This window comes from Sinocyclocheilus rhinocerous, unplaced genomic scaffold (assembly GCF_001515625.1).
Source record: "Sinocyclocheilus rhinocerous isolate Xijiao unplaced genomic scaffold, SAMN03320098_v1.1 scaffold752, whole genome shotgun sequence".
NCBI classification, from domain to species: Eukaryota; Metazoa; Chordata; class Actinopteri; order Cypriniformes; family Cyprinidae; genus Sinocyclocheilus; species Sinocyclocheilus rhinocerous.
The window spans coordinates 63,972-76,579 of record NW_015639777.1 but is presented as its reverse complement, the minus strand read 5'-3'; the positions used below and the strand labels follow the sequence as shown (position 1 = coordinate 76,579).

At 42.6% G+C, this 12,608-nt stretch overlaps 1 protein-coding gene across 1 annotated transcript in view; it reads right to left on the bottom strand.

Annotated features, from left to right (window-relative positions):
• The window catches only part of LOC107751899 (adenylate cyclase type 2-like), a 16,547-nt gene extending 9,505 nt beyond the window's left edge, over positions 1-7,042 (bottom strand). Inside the window, exons 1-12 of the mRNA XM_016567672.1 lie at positions 7,022-7,042; positions 6,813-6,940; positions 6,075-6,186; positions 5,767-5,894; positions 3,333-3,491; positions 3,054-3,186; positions 2,664-2,840; positions 1,664-1,707; positions 1,318-1,398; positions 1,151-1,220; positions 844-941; positions 480-564 (exon numbers count right to left, since the gene is read on the bottom strand). Coding sequence (XP_016423158.1) covers positions 480-564; positions 844-941; positions 1,151-1,220; positions 1,318-1,398; positions 1,664-1,707; positions 2,664-2,840; positions 3,054-3,186; positions 3,333-3,491; positions 5,767-5,894; positions 6,075-6,186; positions 6,813-6,940; positions 7,022-7,042 — 1,236 coding nt within the window. The remainder of the gene's footprint in view (positions 1-479; positions 565-843; positions 942-1,150; positions 1,221-1,317; positions 1,399-1,663; positions 1,708-2,663; positions 2,841-3,053; positions 3,187-3,332; positions 3,492-5,766; positions 5,895-6,074; positions 6,187-6,812; positions 6,941-7,021) is intronic.
• Between the last annotated feature and the right edge of the window lie 5,566 nt (positions 7,043-12,608).

The following is a 12,608-nucleotide window of genomic DNA, read 5'->3' as shown; positions in this document are numbered from 1 at the left end:
TATATATATATATATATATATTTATTTATTTTATTTTTTCGCTTCATTTCATGTGTCTCTTTACCCAGTTAACATTCTGTATTACATAGTCGGCCTGCTTACAGTACCATATAGCATACGTTTTGTAAATACAGCAAATGCTTATCAGTCATACCAGTCAAGTTCCTATAAGACTATTTCTGTGGACCTTACGGTCGAAACGTTGTGTTTATTTTAATATATTGATCTTTGGGAGCAGCAGTGGCAGTGTGCTGATTTTTGTTTACTTATAGTGAAGCACTTCATTTGATCAAGCACCTGCCTAAAGTTTCTGTATGTGTGCATATTATATATTTTTTCTTCCAAAAGAACAAATGGCAATGTAATGTAATGTACCAAACTTCAAGAAGGAATTGTCTTGTTTGAAATGAATGATTGGCTTTTGCTAAAATAGTGTTAAATTATTTTGAAGGTAAACACTAGATTCCATTGGCACTTACCAAAAAATGTCCAATGAAGCAAATGAGCAGAACCATAGACAGAATTAAGAAAGACATTCCAAATGATATTCCCAATATTGCAGTTCTGAAATAGACAGAAAGCACATGGTGTCTTAAATCACAAACGGAAGAAAGTGAGAACAGGTGTTCTCGCTCACAAATTCATCCTGACATCTCCAGTTCACAACAGTGAAGACTTAAATAGAGACCTTTTGTAATAGAATTAAACATAAGTCAGTAGAAATTAAGAATTCTATGTTAAAATATTTCTATTTGGATACAGATTGCATTGTTTAAATCCTTCTATGACATTTCCTGTGTTGTCATGCACTGTGAAACAGGTGCAGAAGATGAACAAACTTACTTTGGCAGAACCAGGATCTGCACAATGAAAATGCAGACGAATATCAAGCAGGCACAGGTAACATAATATTTGAAGGCTGGCAGGGTCGTTGCTCTATACTGCAGGGAAAGGACACACTGTTCTCATACAGGATCTAACAATTTGGTCTTTTTTAAATTTAGTTGACTGATTCGTCTCATTCTCAGTCTTATCGTGGGTGACAACAAACAGGTTTATATTTCAATTATTGATATGGTGACGTATTATTAATAAACTATGGATGACTCTAGTTCAAATTAACATTAGCTTACAAAGTATCAGTGCTTACCTCTTTTTCCAATGTTTTATTGTGGAAAAACAAAGATATTCTCTGAATGTCCTCTGATTTGAGCCATTGTCTATGGAAAAAAAGATACGGATAGATAAAACCAACCAACACAGAACTGGAACATTAAACATAATGGGCAAATAAAGCAGAGATATGAGGTGACCTACTTTTGAGAATTGATCCCATCAAAAGTTCGAATCATCCTCTCGTTGAGTTCCTCCTCAAAACGTTTCTTCTGAGATTTTGTTCTGAGGAGGACATTGACTTATTAATGACTCTATCTAGAAGGCTCTTTGGCATACATTCATAAACATGAAATATCTTTACCATTTCAATTCATTCTATACATATTCATCCTACTGTATGTATTTAAATACTACGTTTATTACAAAAAGGTCAAAACTAGGATCACTAGGATTTAGAACAGATGAAATATGTCAACTACTGTAACATAACTGCCCTTTAGTATGCTCAATGTTACTTATGGAAAAAAATATACAGAAGTTAAATCACCTCTCTGAACGCCTCTGAAAGTGGTACTGGCCCATGGGCACATCCTGTTAATAAGAAAAGAGTAGGTGGTGAGTAATTTTAGCAGCAGAGACATCTAAAAAAAAGTCACAAGAACAAAAGCTGTTCATATATGTTTTTGTAATATTTTTTTTTAAATGCATTTATATTTATTTATATGATATCAACCTGTATTGACAGGTTTTAGGATGGATATACATGTACATGACATACAGTGGAGATCAAAATTAGAGAACAACCTACAATTTCCTAAATTTCAAGGTCACTGCTAAGTCCTGTTTGACGTTATCCTAACAGGAGTAGAAGGACAGTTTTTTTAATTGAAATTCTCTGGTTATTTTGTAAAAATATTAGTAGAACAGTGGAATACACACAGCTAATATTCCTATTACATAAAGAATAACAACATTTCTGCAAAGTATTTATAGATTGCTCTCTAATTTTGATCTCCACTGTATGTCCAAAAATGTATTACACATACATAAACACATTTGTATGGGCTATATATATATATAATGTTAATAATAAAATTGTTCTAATTTCTAATAGGTTTCATATGTTTTTACTTCATGTGACAATCTATTTCATATATGGAAGCGTAATATATGTACATACAGTATATTACATTTGCATATGGGACTGGTGGGTCTTGAACTGGAAATGGATTAAACTAACAATATAAGTACATCGCTACAATAGTACTTTTATTTATTTATTTATTTTTGTTATTAACATTAAAGGCTGATTTACCTCACTTGTATATTAATTTTACCAAGTGTTTACCAAGAAGGAATCTTCTGCTGCTATTTATGAATTCTCAAAAGTGTCAATTGGTCATTTGTAATATATGTTTAATATTAATTTAAGGACATTTTTATTTACTTTTGTACATTAAGCAGTTTAACTTCTCCACTCTAAAATCTAGGCCCTGAAAAAAAAAGGAGAAAAAAAAGAGAGGACAGTGTCTCATGGGAAAGCTCACAGCAGTGTTGATTTTTCCGTTCTCATTGGTCATGCTGTCTCTGTGGTGAAGGTTGGCGAAAGGCTTGGCTGCACCCCATGACTCCAGGTATCTGGTCATCCTCACTGAAGCTCTCATTTTAGCCCCATCCATGGGGTGTCTGGGTCTGTAGTGATGCTGAGGACTTTTTCTCTCTGCCTAAAAAAAAAAAAAAAGAAAAGACCGCAGTCTAGACAAACTTCACTTCACCTACTCAGCTGCATTTTGTAAGTACTTTGGACAACTTAGCAACATGATATATATTGCCACAAGATTTTATAATGACAGCAGCATCGGCAATAATGGCTAGGTTTTGAAAGAATGCTTTAGACTTGAAAGAAACAACAGCGACTGTTTATTTGTTCTTCATACCTTTGGGTTGATCACTAAGTAGGTTACAACTCCATGCTCTTTTAGATAAGGATCACGTTCCTGGCCATCTCCATCTTCAACCTTATATGCCCCATTCAAGTGCTCAAGAGTCACTGAGGTGATGTGGACTCGGCTATTCATCAAGAACTTGCAATTACTATCATTTTTCTCAAAAGATTCTTAACAATTTCACATCTTCTACAAACTGAAAATGATTATGAATAGCTGTAATAAAAAAAATTAAGCATACAATTAAATAAAAACCCCACAATCGCTTACCCAGGTACACCACCTGCTTCCATGTGATTGGCTAAAGTTACATCATGTGACCAGACATCATATTGCCATTTCTGGAGGCCAATCACACCACAGAGAACGTTTCCAGAGTGAACACCCACTCGCATGTTAATATCCACTACTGTGGCGTCTCGCACTTTCCTATAAAGAAAAGGAAGGAAATAACAACACATCCCATCACACATCAGAGCATCGATTTAACCTTATACCATAACACGATTAGAAACACATTTAGACGAGACATGGCTTTGACCTTTTAAAAGGCATGACCTTTTGAATGTTGTTTTTGTCACTCCAATTCACAAGTTGCAAGAGATGCATCAGTGAGCATGGTGACCATGATCCTGATAAAAATTAATAATTTACTCATCCTGTTGCTCTAAAGTCATGACTTTCTTTCTTCCTTAGAGCATAAAATAAGACACTTAACACAATGTCATAGCTGCTCTTTACCATACAACGTACTTGAGAAGGATTTTGAGTTCCAAAAAAGCACGATAAAAGTAGCACCATAGCACAACAAAAGTAGGCCCTGTGTTTCTTATGCTATATTATGACTTCTGATGCCATACAATTGCATCATGTGGGGACAAAATTTACATTTACTCATATCTCTAATCTTTCTCTAGCACATTCTAAACTGCAGTTTTGTGATCAGTCACAAGTGATTTGTAAGTGGGATTTTAGTAGTTTAAGGCCTGGTTTCACAGACAGGGCTTAGACTAAACCAGGATTAGGCCATAGCTCAATTAAGACATTTAAGTGATTTTTATAAATGTGCCTTATCAACTAGATGCGCCCCAGAGACAGATCCCCTGTGAAGACAACCATCGGCACAAGACCACCGGAAACAGACAAGTCCTCTGCACCTGTGTTGCAGCCTGGAATTAAACCACACCATGCTCGTTTCGTCAGTCCAGGGGAGAACTGTCCCCCCGACTGAGCCTGGTTTCTCCCACGGTTTTTTCTCCATTTCTGTCACCGATGTAGTTTTGGTTCCTTGCCACTGTTGCCTTTGGCTTGCTTAGTTGGGGACGCTTGACTGATTGCACAGACACTATTGGAAGAGAGCTGAACTGGGTGAGGACATCACTGAATCAACAATGAACTGACTTTAGCTGGACAAATGACTCTGTTATTGTTTTCTTGCATCATTAACAAACTATGTTCCTGTTTAACACTGTAAATCTGCTTTGACACAACCAGTATTGTATAAAACGCTTTACAAATAAAGGTGACTTGACTTGACTTAGAAAAAACATTACTGGTGTGCATCTTGAGACAAAACAACGGCACTGATGTATATTTTAAGATCAGTCAGTGCAAGTTTCTTTCAGTTGAAACAGCTCAGACTTACATTTTAGTCTGTGACTAGGCTTAAGCCTTGTCTGTGAAACCGGGGGTATGAGTTACAACAGAGAGTAAGATCTATAGCGAAACTGATCTGAACTTAACAGATCCTGATCAATATGATTTTGTAATTTATTCAAGAATTTTCTCAGCAGTGAGAACATTATTCAAAATTTCTACTTTTGGTTTCCACAGAAGAAAATAAAAGGCTTTAGAAAAATTAACAACAAATTTTTTTTTTTTTTTGTGAATTATTCCTTATAAAATTGGTGCTAATCAGTAAAATATTTGTTGGCACTTGGTTTAAAATGAAAACTCTACACTGTGTTTCTACACTGTGGCTTGAGTACTCAAAAAATACAATATAGCATTTTCATTTTTTTCAGTTGATTATACGTTATTATACGACACTGTGATTGCTACGAGTTTCCTTGCAATCCTTTAACAGGAATTTACAGCATATTTTCCAACACCACAATTTGCCAGCAACTACTAATAGAGAGATTTGATTCTTCCAGGCTTCTGCAGAACAGGTAGAGATAAGAGAAAGACAGCTCTCTCGTCTAGACTCAGCACCAGTCATTTTCCACAGTCTGACCTCTGAGGTCTCCGACTCATTATTGGGATGGCCAGGTATCATGTCCTTCACAGCAGCACTGGGCCGAGACCAATCAGCCCCTCTGCATGGAGGATTATAGGACTGGAATAGAAGCTTTGCTGCTGGACTGACTCTGCCTAAATTCTATCACAGAAACAGAGCAAGTGAGCACACAGTTTGCTTAAATCCTGTCTGTTTATTGTTTAATAAATGCTCTTAATTTTGTGCAAACTGAAGTTACATGTAAATAGAAACAGAATGACGGATGAATGAATTTATATTATATATTTTGTAATCTCCTGTGGTAATGTGCAATAAAGCCAGGTGTTCACAGCGTTGTTCTTTAGAGACAAAGCATGAACAGGTTTGCAGAATGTATAATAATTATGATTAGTAGTATTAGTATAACTTAGTATTAAAAACACCAGCTGAGAATCACTGATAGCAGACATGTGGGGCTGAACTTACTTAATAGCTTCGCACATGTCAAGACCCATCTTCACACAGTTTTTAGCATGATTTGGCAAGGACTCTGGGAGGCCAGATACACAGTAATAACAGTCCCCTAAAATTTTTATTCGCATACATTCATTTTCCTGAAACACACAGAAACAATCAAGGATGTCAACAGCCAGAAAACTTTTTGATAAGAGTGAAATTATCTGCAACATTTGGTTTGAGTTTTACAAAGTAATATATTTTCCAGACCAGAAGGAAATGGTAGCTTTATATGAATAAAGTACATTTCAGTCACTGGACTCGGAGATTCAGCTTACCTTGGCAATCTGATCAAATTTGCCAAATAGCTCATTCAACATATGGACCAACTCTCCAGGTGAGCAATCACTGGCCAAGCGGGTAAATCCAACAATATCAGCATACAAAATACTGTAAGAGAACATAAATTTGGGTGACTCAGGACTGGGAAAAAAACATACATATTTATTTAGATTAACTTTTTTATGCATCTTACACTGTTTAATTGCTTCAGGATTATTTTATTTCCCATACAACAGAACAACAGAATAATGCTATTAGCAAAGTTACCCTCAGACCATGACAGAATGAACCACAGCAAGAAAAGGACCCTCTGAATGTTGTGTCCCTCAAGCTCTGTGCATGTCTGAACATGTGGCACATTGTGTGGCATAATTATTTTGTATTCTTTTCATATCAGTTAATTACAGACATAGAAGAGATTTCCTGCTAATGCTGCTGTCTCACAGGGAATGAAAGCTTAAGTAACAAGCAAGAATTTTGGCACTCCAAAATATTATGTTAAATAAGAAAGTCCTTTAAAAACTGTGAGACATTGGAACTTGATGGATATGTTACTTCAATGAAAGTTTTAGTCTGCCATTTAAAAAAATAAATAAAATGCAGGTGGGGCAACTAGTGTAGTCACAAACAGTCCAAAAGGGAGGGATACAACTCGCAAGAGTCAAAAGAGCTCAAACCAAAATGTCACCCCAGTGGTGGAAATTCTTATTTTCTTGTTTATATTATCAACACACCTGACATTGGTGTGACGTTGTACATATAAATTATGGAAGTTGTTGGTGTTTTCCACCTGACCAAACTTCGGCCCCTGTAGTCTCTGTATGATTTCAGCTTTCATCACTCGGGCAATGTGAGCAGGAAGCAGGATTACCACATTCAATTTTAGATTTTATAAGATTTACCCACTAGGCACAAAGTGTGAATGAGTTTAATTAGATCTAACAGGGACGGTCTGGAGGGTCATTATGAAAGCTTATGATAGCTTGACTGTTTGCTACACGCAAGAGAAGGTTAATTGCCCAGTAAGGTCTGGTACATTTCCCCTGATCAACCATAATGAACTTATAAAAATCATTTTAAAATCCTGATAATTTTATTAGCACCTACATAAAAGCCACATACATTAATTTACGCTGTGACAAATGCATCATTATCCTCTTTTCACTATTTAATGCTATACGATGAATCTAGGATCTACTGCAATAACAACAACAGCAGAAAACTGTGCAATCCTGATCAACCATAATGAACTTATAAAAATCATTTTAAAATCCTGATAATTTTATTAGCACCTACATAAAAGCCTCTTTGTTTGGCAATGTTTGACCTCTCGCAGAGCATATAGTCTGATGGAAGACAGCCAATACACCAGCAGCAGCCTTCAGACTTCACAGAGACAGCAGTAGGCTTCAGTCACACCATCTGCCTTTGTGGCCCTGTCTAAACTGGGAGCTGAGAACCAGCATCACCGAAGCGTCCTGGTTTCCACTCATTAGCAATTGGGCCAAGAATAGAACACTGTAAAGGTTTGCAGTATCTCAAAAGGGATGCAAGAACTTAATGTCAAACGTATGGAAAAGTAATTATGGCTGAGAGTCTAGGCAACAAATCTAATTCAATAACTGTGTCCTTAATAGGCATGATATGATAAAATAACAACTTATAAAAGCTATGTAAATCTGGGTTTTTTTGTTCAAACCAGTAGCAACTATTACAATTGGCATGCAGCAGAGCATTTTGCTGAGTACTCTGGAAATTAAATTGCCTATAATGCACTAGCCTGTCATTGGTAGTCACTGCATAGTTGCATAGAGTTCAACATTTTTTGCATCACCAGTGGCCGCTGTGATGCCACAAACCAGTGATTGAAAATGCAGGATTTCAAGTCGCTTTGTTACTGCAAATCGCTGTCAGTGTCTGCAGTTCTATCTCAAATCTAACATTTGTGGCATACATGCCATTACATTACACTTGCGGCATAGATATTACAAAACGTACTCGGTTACTAACGTAACCTCGGTTCCCTGAGATACAGGAACGAGTACTGCCTCTTGCTAAAGATGCTATGGGAAAAAGCCTTTTTTCTCCTGAACTGAAGCCTTTTTCAATCACGCAGTGAAACTGCACGGCCATTGGTTCGTGCAGTGTATTAAAAACGACCCAATGGCTCGGCAGCGGAGCTGCACGAGCCCATGGCGACAAAGCCTGCCAGAGCCCGCCAGAATGGCTATATAAGCGGGCGTTTGCCACAGGATTCTCAGGATACTTCGACTGAAGCAATGACTGAGTCATGCGGCTGCATAGCACGGCTAGCAACGCAGTACTCGTTCCCGTATCTCAGGGAACCGAGGTTACGTTAGTAACCGTGTACGTTCCCTGTCGATACTTCTCTCGTACTGCGTCTTGCTAAAGATGCTATGGGAACACAGTACAATCACGCCGTGCTATGGTAGAGGAACGACTGTATATTATATTCTCCATAAGTAATGCCCATAGGGAAGTTAAACAATAACTCCAAGGCTATAGCGGGCTGAACTCCCCGAGGTCACGCCCGGCCTGGGTAATCATTCCAGAGTACTCATACAACTTCGGCACCCCAGGGGCCGAGAGCCGACAGGTAAACTAAACCAAAGAGCTTGAGCGTGTTGCGGTCAAGGACTCTCTGTCAGACTTGTTTGCATAATGCAGTGAGTGTCTCTTCAAGCAGAAAGGACCCTGGCCTGTAAGGCCGGGACTTCCAGGTTATAAAACCTCACAAATGTGGACGGCGAGGCCCAGCCGGCCGCCTCAGAAATCTCCGCAATGGACACACCGCTAGACCACGCCCAAGACGAGGCGATGCCTCTGGTGGAATGGGCCCGTACTCCGATGGGACATTGTAGGCCCGAGGAAGAGTACGCTAGCGTGATAGCATCTACTATCCACCTAGAAAGTCTTTGCTTCATGACCGGATGCCCTTTGTTGTGGTTACGGAAGCTAACAAAGAGTTGTTCCGACCGTCTGAAGGGGGCGGAACGCTCAATGTAAATTCTTAGAGCTCTGACGGGGCAGAGCAAGGATAACTCTCGGCCCTCTTCAGAGGGAGGAAGCGCAGAGAGTGCGATGACCTGTGCTCTGAATGGAGTGGAGAGCACCTTGGGTATGTAACCATGCCTTGGTTTTAGGACGACCTTAGAGTCATTAGGCCCGAATTCCAAGCAGGCAGGGCTAATGGAAAGCGCCTGCAGGTCTCCTATTCGCTTTACCGATGCTAGTGCTAGAAGCAGAGCAGTCTTCAGCGACAGTGACCGAAGGTTGGTAGACTGCAGTGGCTCAAAAGGAGTGCACAGTGGGCAGAGCCCATGCAGGGACAGTGAGGGGGCGAGGCGGATTCAGCCTCCTGGCGCCCCTCAAGAAGCGGACAACCGCGCTGTTCCTGCCCACCGATTGGCCCGCAATCGGGGCATGAGAGGTCGCCATAGCTGCTATGTATACTTTGAGGGTGGATGGGGAGCGTCCCTTAACCAGCAGCTCTTTCATGAATGACACAAGCACCGATAGGTCAGAGGTAGATGGGTCTTCACCGCGGTTTAGGCACCAAGCGGAGAAAATAGACCACTTAAGGGCGTAGAGGTGTCTCGTAGACGGGGCTCTAGCCTCCGAAATAGTGTTTAAAACTCGCTCTGGGAGGCTTGTAGGCTCCCGTCGAGTGGCCAAAGGTGCAGGGCCCGCAGCTCGGGCCGAGGGTGCCATATTGTCCCATCCACTTGAGAGAGGAGATCCCGTCTCAACGGAATGGGCCAGGGGGCTGCTACCAGCAACTGGTTCAGCTCTGATAACCAAAGTTGGTTCTTCCAGAGAGGGGCCACCAAGAGAACCTTGTGTCTCTGTTCCCTGATTTGCCTGATTACCTGTGGAATCAATGCATAAAGGAGGAGGTTGGGCCAATCGTGGGCCAACGCGTCCCTGAACTTCGAATAATAAATTGGGCAGTGAGAGTTGTCTTCTGAGGCGAAGAGGTCTACCTCGCCTCGCCGAAGATCTCCCAGATTCTCTGAACCGTCTGCGGATGGAGTATCCACTCCTCTGAGGGGACATTGCTCCATGATAACATGTCAGCTCCTCGATTCAATTTGCCCGGTATATGTGCTGCCCTCAGCGAGCGCAGGTTGAGTTGAGCCCATTCCTGAAGGCGCTCTACCAGAATGAAGAGGCGCTTCGAAGAGGGGCCTGCTTGACGATTTATGTAGGACACCACCGACATGTTGTCCGATCGTATTAGCACATGGTGTCCCCTTAGGACTGGCAGGAAGAACTGACAGGCTCGACACACTGCTAGCATTTCCAAGCAGTTGATGTGAAACCCTTTTTCCGCTTTCGACCAATGGCCAATGGCCACCTGCGTTGGAGGCATCTGTCGTGACAACTTTTCTCCTGCAAACCATTCCCATGGCCACACCCTGTTCCATCCAGCGAGAGTTCTTCCAGGGGGAGAACCTGATATGTAGGCGTCCGTGACACCACGCATGGGATAGAACCCGCGGGTTCAGCCAGCGCTGAAGGCAACGCATACGGAGCAGGCCCAGCTGTAGTGGTGGTGACGCTGCGGCCATGAGGCCCAGCATCCTCTGAAACGTTTTGAGAGGGCGAGTGGCACCGATCTCGAAGGAGGACGTGAGTTTCTGTATGGCCAGAGCCCGTTCCGGCGCGACTACAGCTCTCATTTGAGCTGAGTCGAAAACTGTTCCCGGGAAAGATATTCGCTGGCTGGGGAACAGCGTGCTCTTGGCGAAATTGACCCTGAGTCCCAGGCGCTCTAAGTGGCTGAGGAGGAGGGTCCTGTGTGATATTAATTCTGCCTCTGACTGAGCCAGTACGAGCCAGTCGCCAAGGTAGGTGAGAATGCGGATTCCCATCTGTCTCAAAGAGTTTCACTTCGTAAAATTGCGGGGAGCCAGAGACCATGCACTTCGTAAAAGTGCGGGGAGCCAGAGACAGCCCGAAGGAAAGGACCGTGTACTGATAAGCCACTCCCTCGAAGGTGAATCTCAAGAATTGTCTGTGAGGGGGGGCTATCTGGATGTGAAAGTATGCATCTTTCAGGTCCAGAGAAAAGAACCAGTCTCCTGAGCGAATCTGCGCGAGGATCTGTTTCAGCGTAGTCATCCTGAATGACCTTTTCATGAGGGCGTGATTCAGGTGTCTGAGATCGAGGATGGGCCAGAGGCCACCATCCTTTTTGGGGACGAGGAAGTAACGGCTGTAGAAGCCTGACTCGCTCTGAGCTGGAGGAACCGTTTCTACAGCTCCTTTTGCCAGCAGATTCATCACCTCTGAGCGCAGGACGTGAGCGCCCCTGCTTTGCACTAATGTGGGGACCATGCCGCTGAAGCGCGGAGGTCTTCGAGCGAATTGGAGTGAATAACCTCATTTTATTATCCCCATAACCCATTTTGACACTCCGGGGATGGCCTGCCAGGCCTCGGCCTGCGTGGCGAAGGGTTGGATTAGCTCGAGTGACTGGCTGCACGGGGGCAGGGCACTCGTGAGAAATGGAAGAGAAATTTTGCTCTCTTTTTGAAAATGTTTGTGTATTATTTTTCCCACTATAACAGCAGTTGGTTGCTTGGGCGCTTGAACGAGCCCAGTGTTCACAACAAACACATTTCCCTCTGTACGCAGGGTTGAACGGGGTGATAGGAGGCTTAAGAGAGGCTGCTTGGGGGGTGGTCCGGCTGAGTTCGAAACATTTTGAACATTTTGAACCGCAGTAACGGTGTGGCATTTGCAACAATACCAAGCTCTTTTAGTAAGCTCTATTAGAATCGCCGGATGGCGGCAGGGGAAGTGGACCGGAACTGCTGCGTCGCTGAGGCGGCATAGAAGCGGGTCAGCCGAGCAGAGAGGTACCAATCGGTCTTCGAGCGAATTGGAGTGAATAACCTCATTTTATTATCCCCATAACCCATTTTGACACTCCGGGGATGGCCTGCCAGGCCTCGGCCTGCGTGGCGAAGGGTTGGATTAGCTCGAGTGACTGGCTGCACGGGGGCAGGGCACTCGTGAGAAATGGAAGAGGAATTTTGCTCTCTTTTTGAAAATGTTTGTGTATTATTTTTCCCACTATAACAGCAGTTGGTTGCTTGGGCGCTTGAACGAGCCCAGTGTTCACAACAAACACATTTCCCTCTGTACGCAGGGTTGAACGGGGTGATAGGAGGCTTAAGAGAGGCTGCTTGGGGGGTGGTCCGACTGCAGTGAGACTTGGCCCCATCCTCTTCCTGCCTCACAGATCAGGAAGACGCCTGAGGCGCCGGGTCCAAAGCTATCTTGGGTCGGGTTCCTGGCGCTTAGGAAAGGGGTAGCGTCTGACTGAGCGGGAACGCCCTCGTGTCTGCTGAGTCTTAGCAGGCTGAATGGTGGGGGCGGCAGGTGCTTGCTTCACGGGCTGCTGAGTCGGCGTAGACTTAGGGCGACTAGGAGCAGCAGCGGAGCTGGAGCGCTTTGGCAGGAAGTGTTGCATAGCTTGGGACGACTTCTGTGCCTCCGTG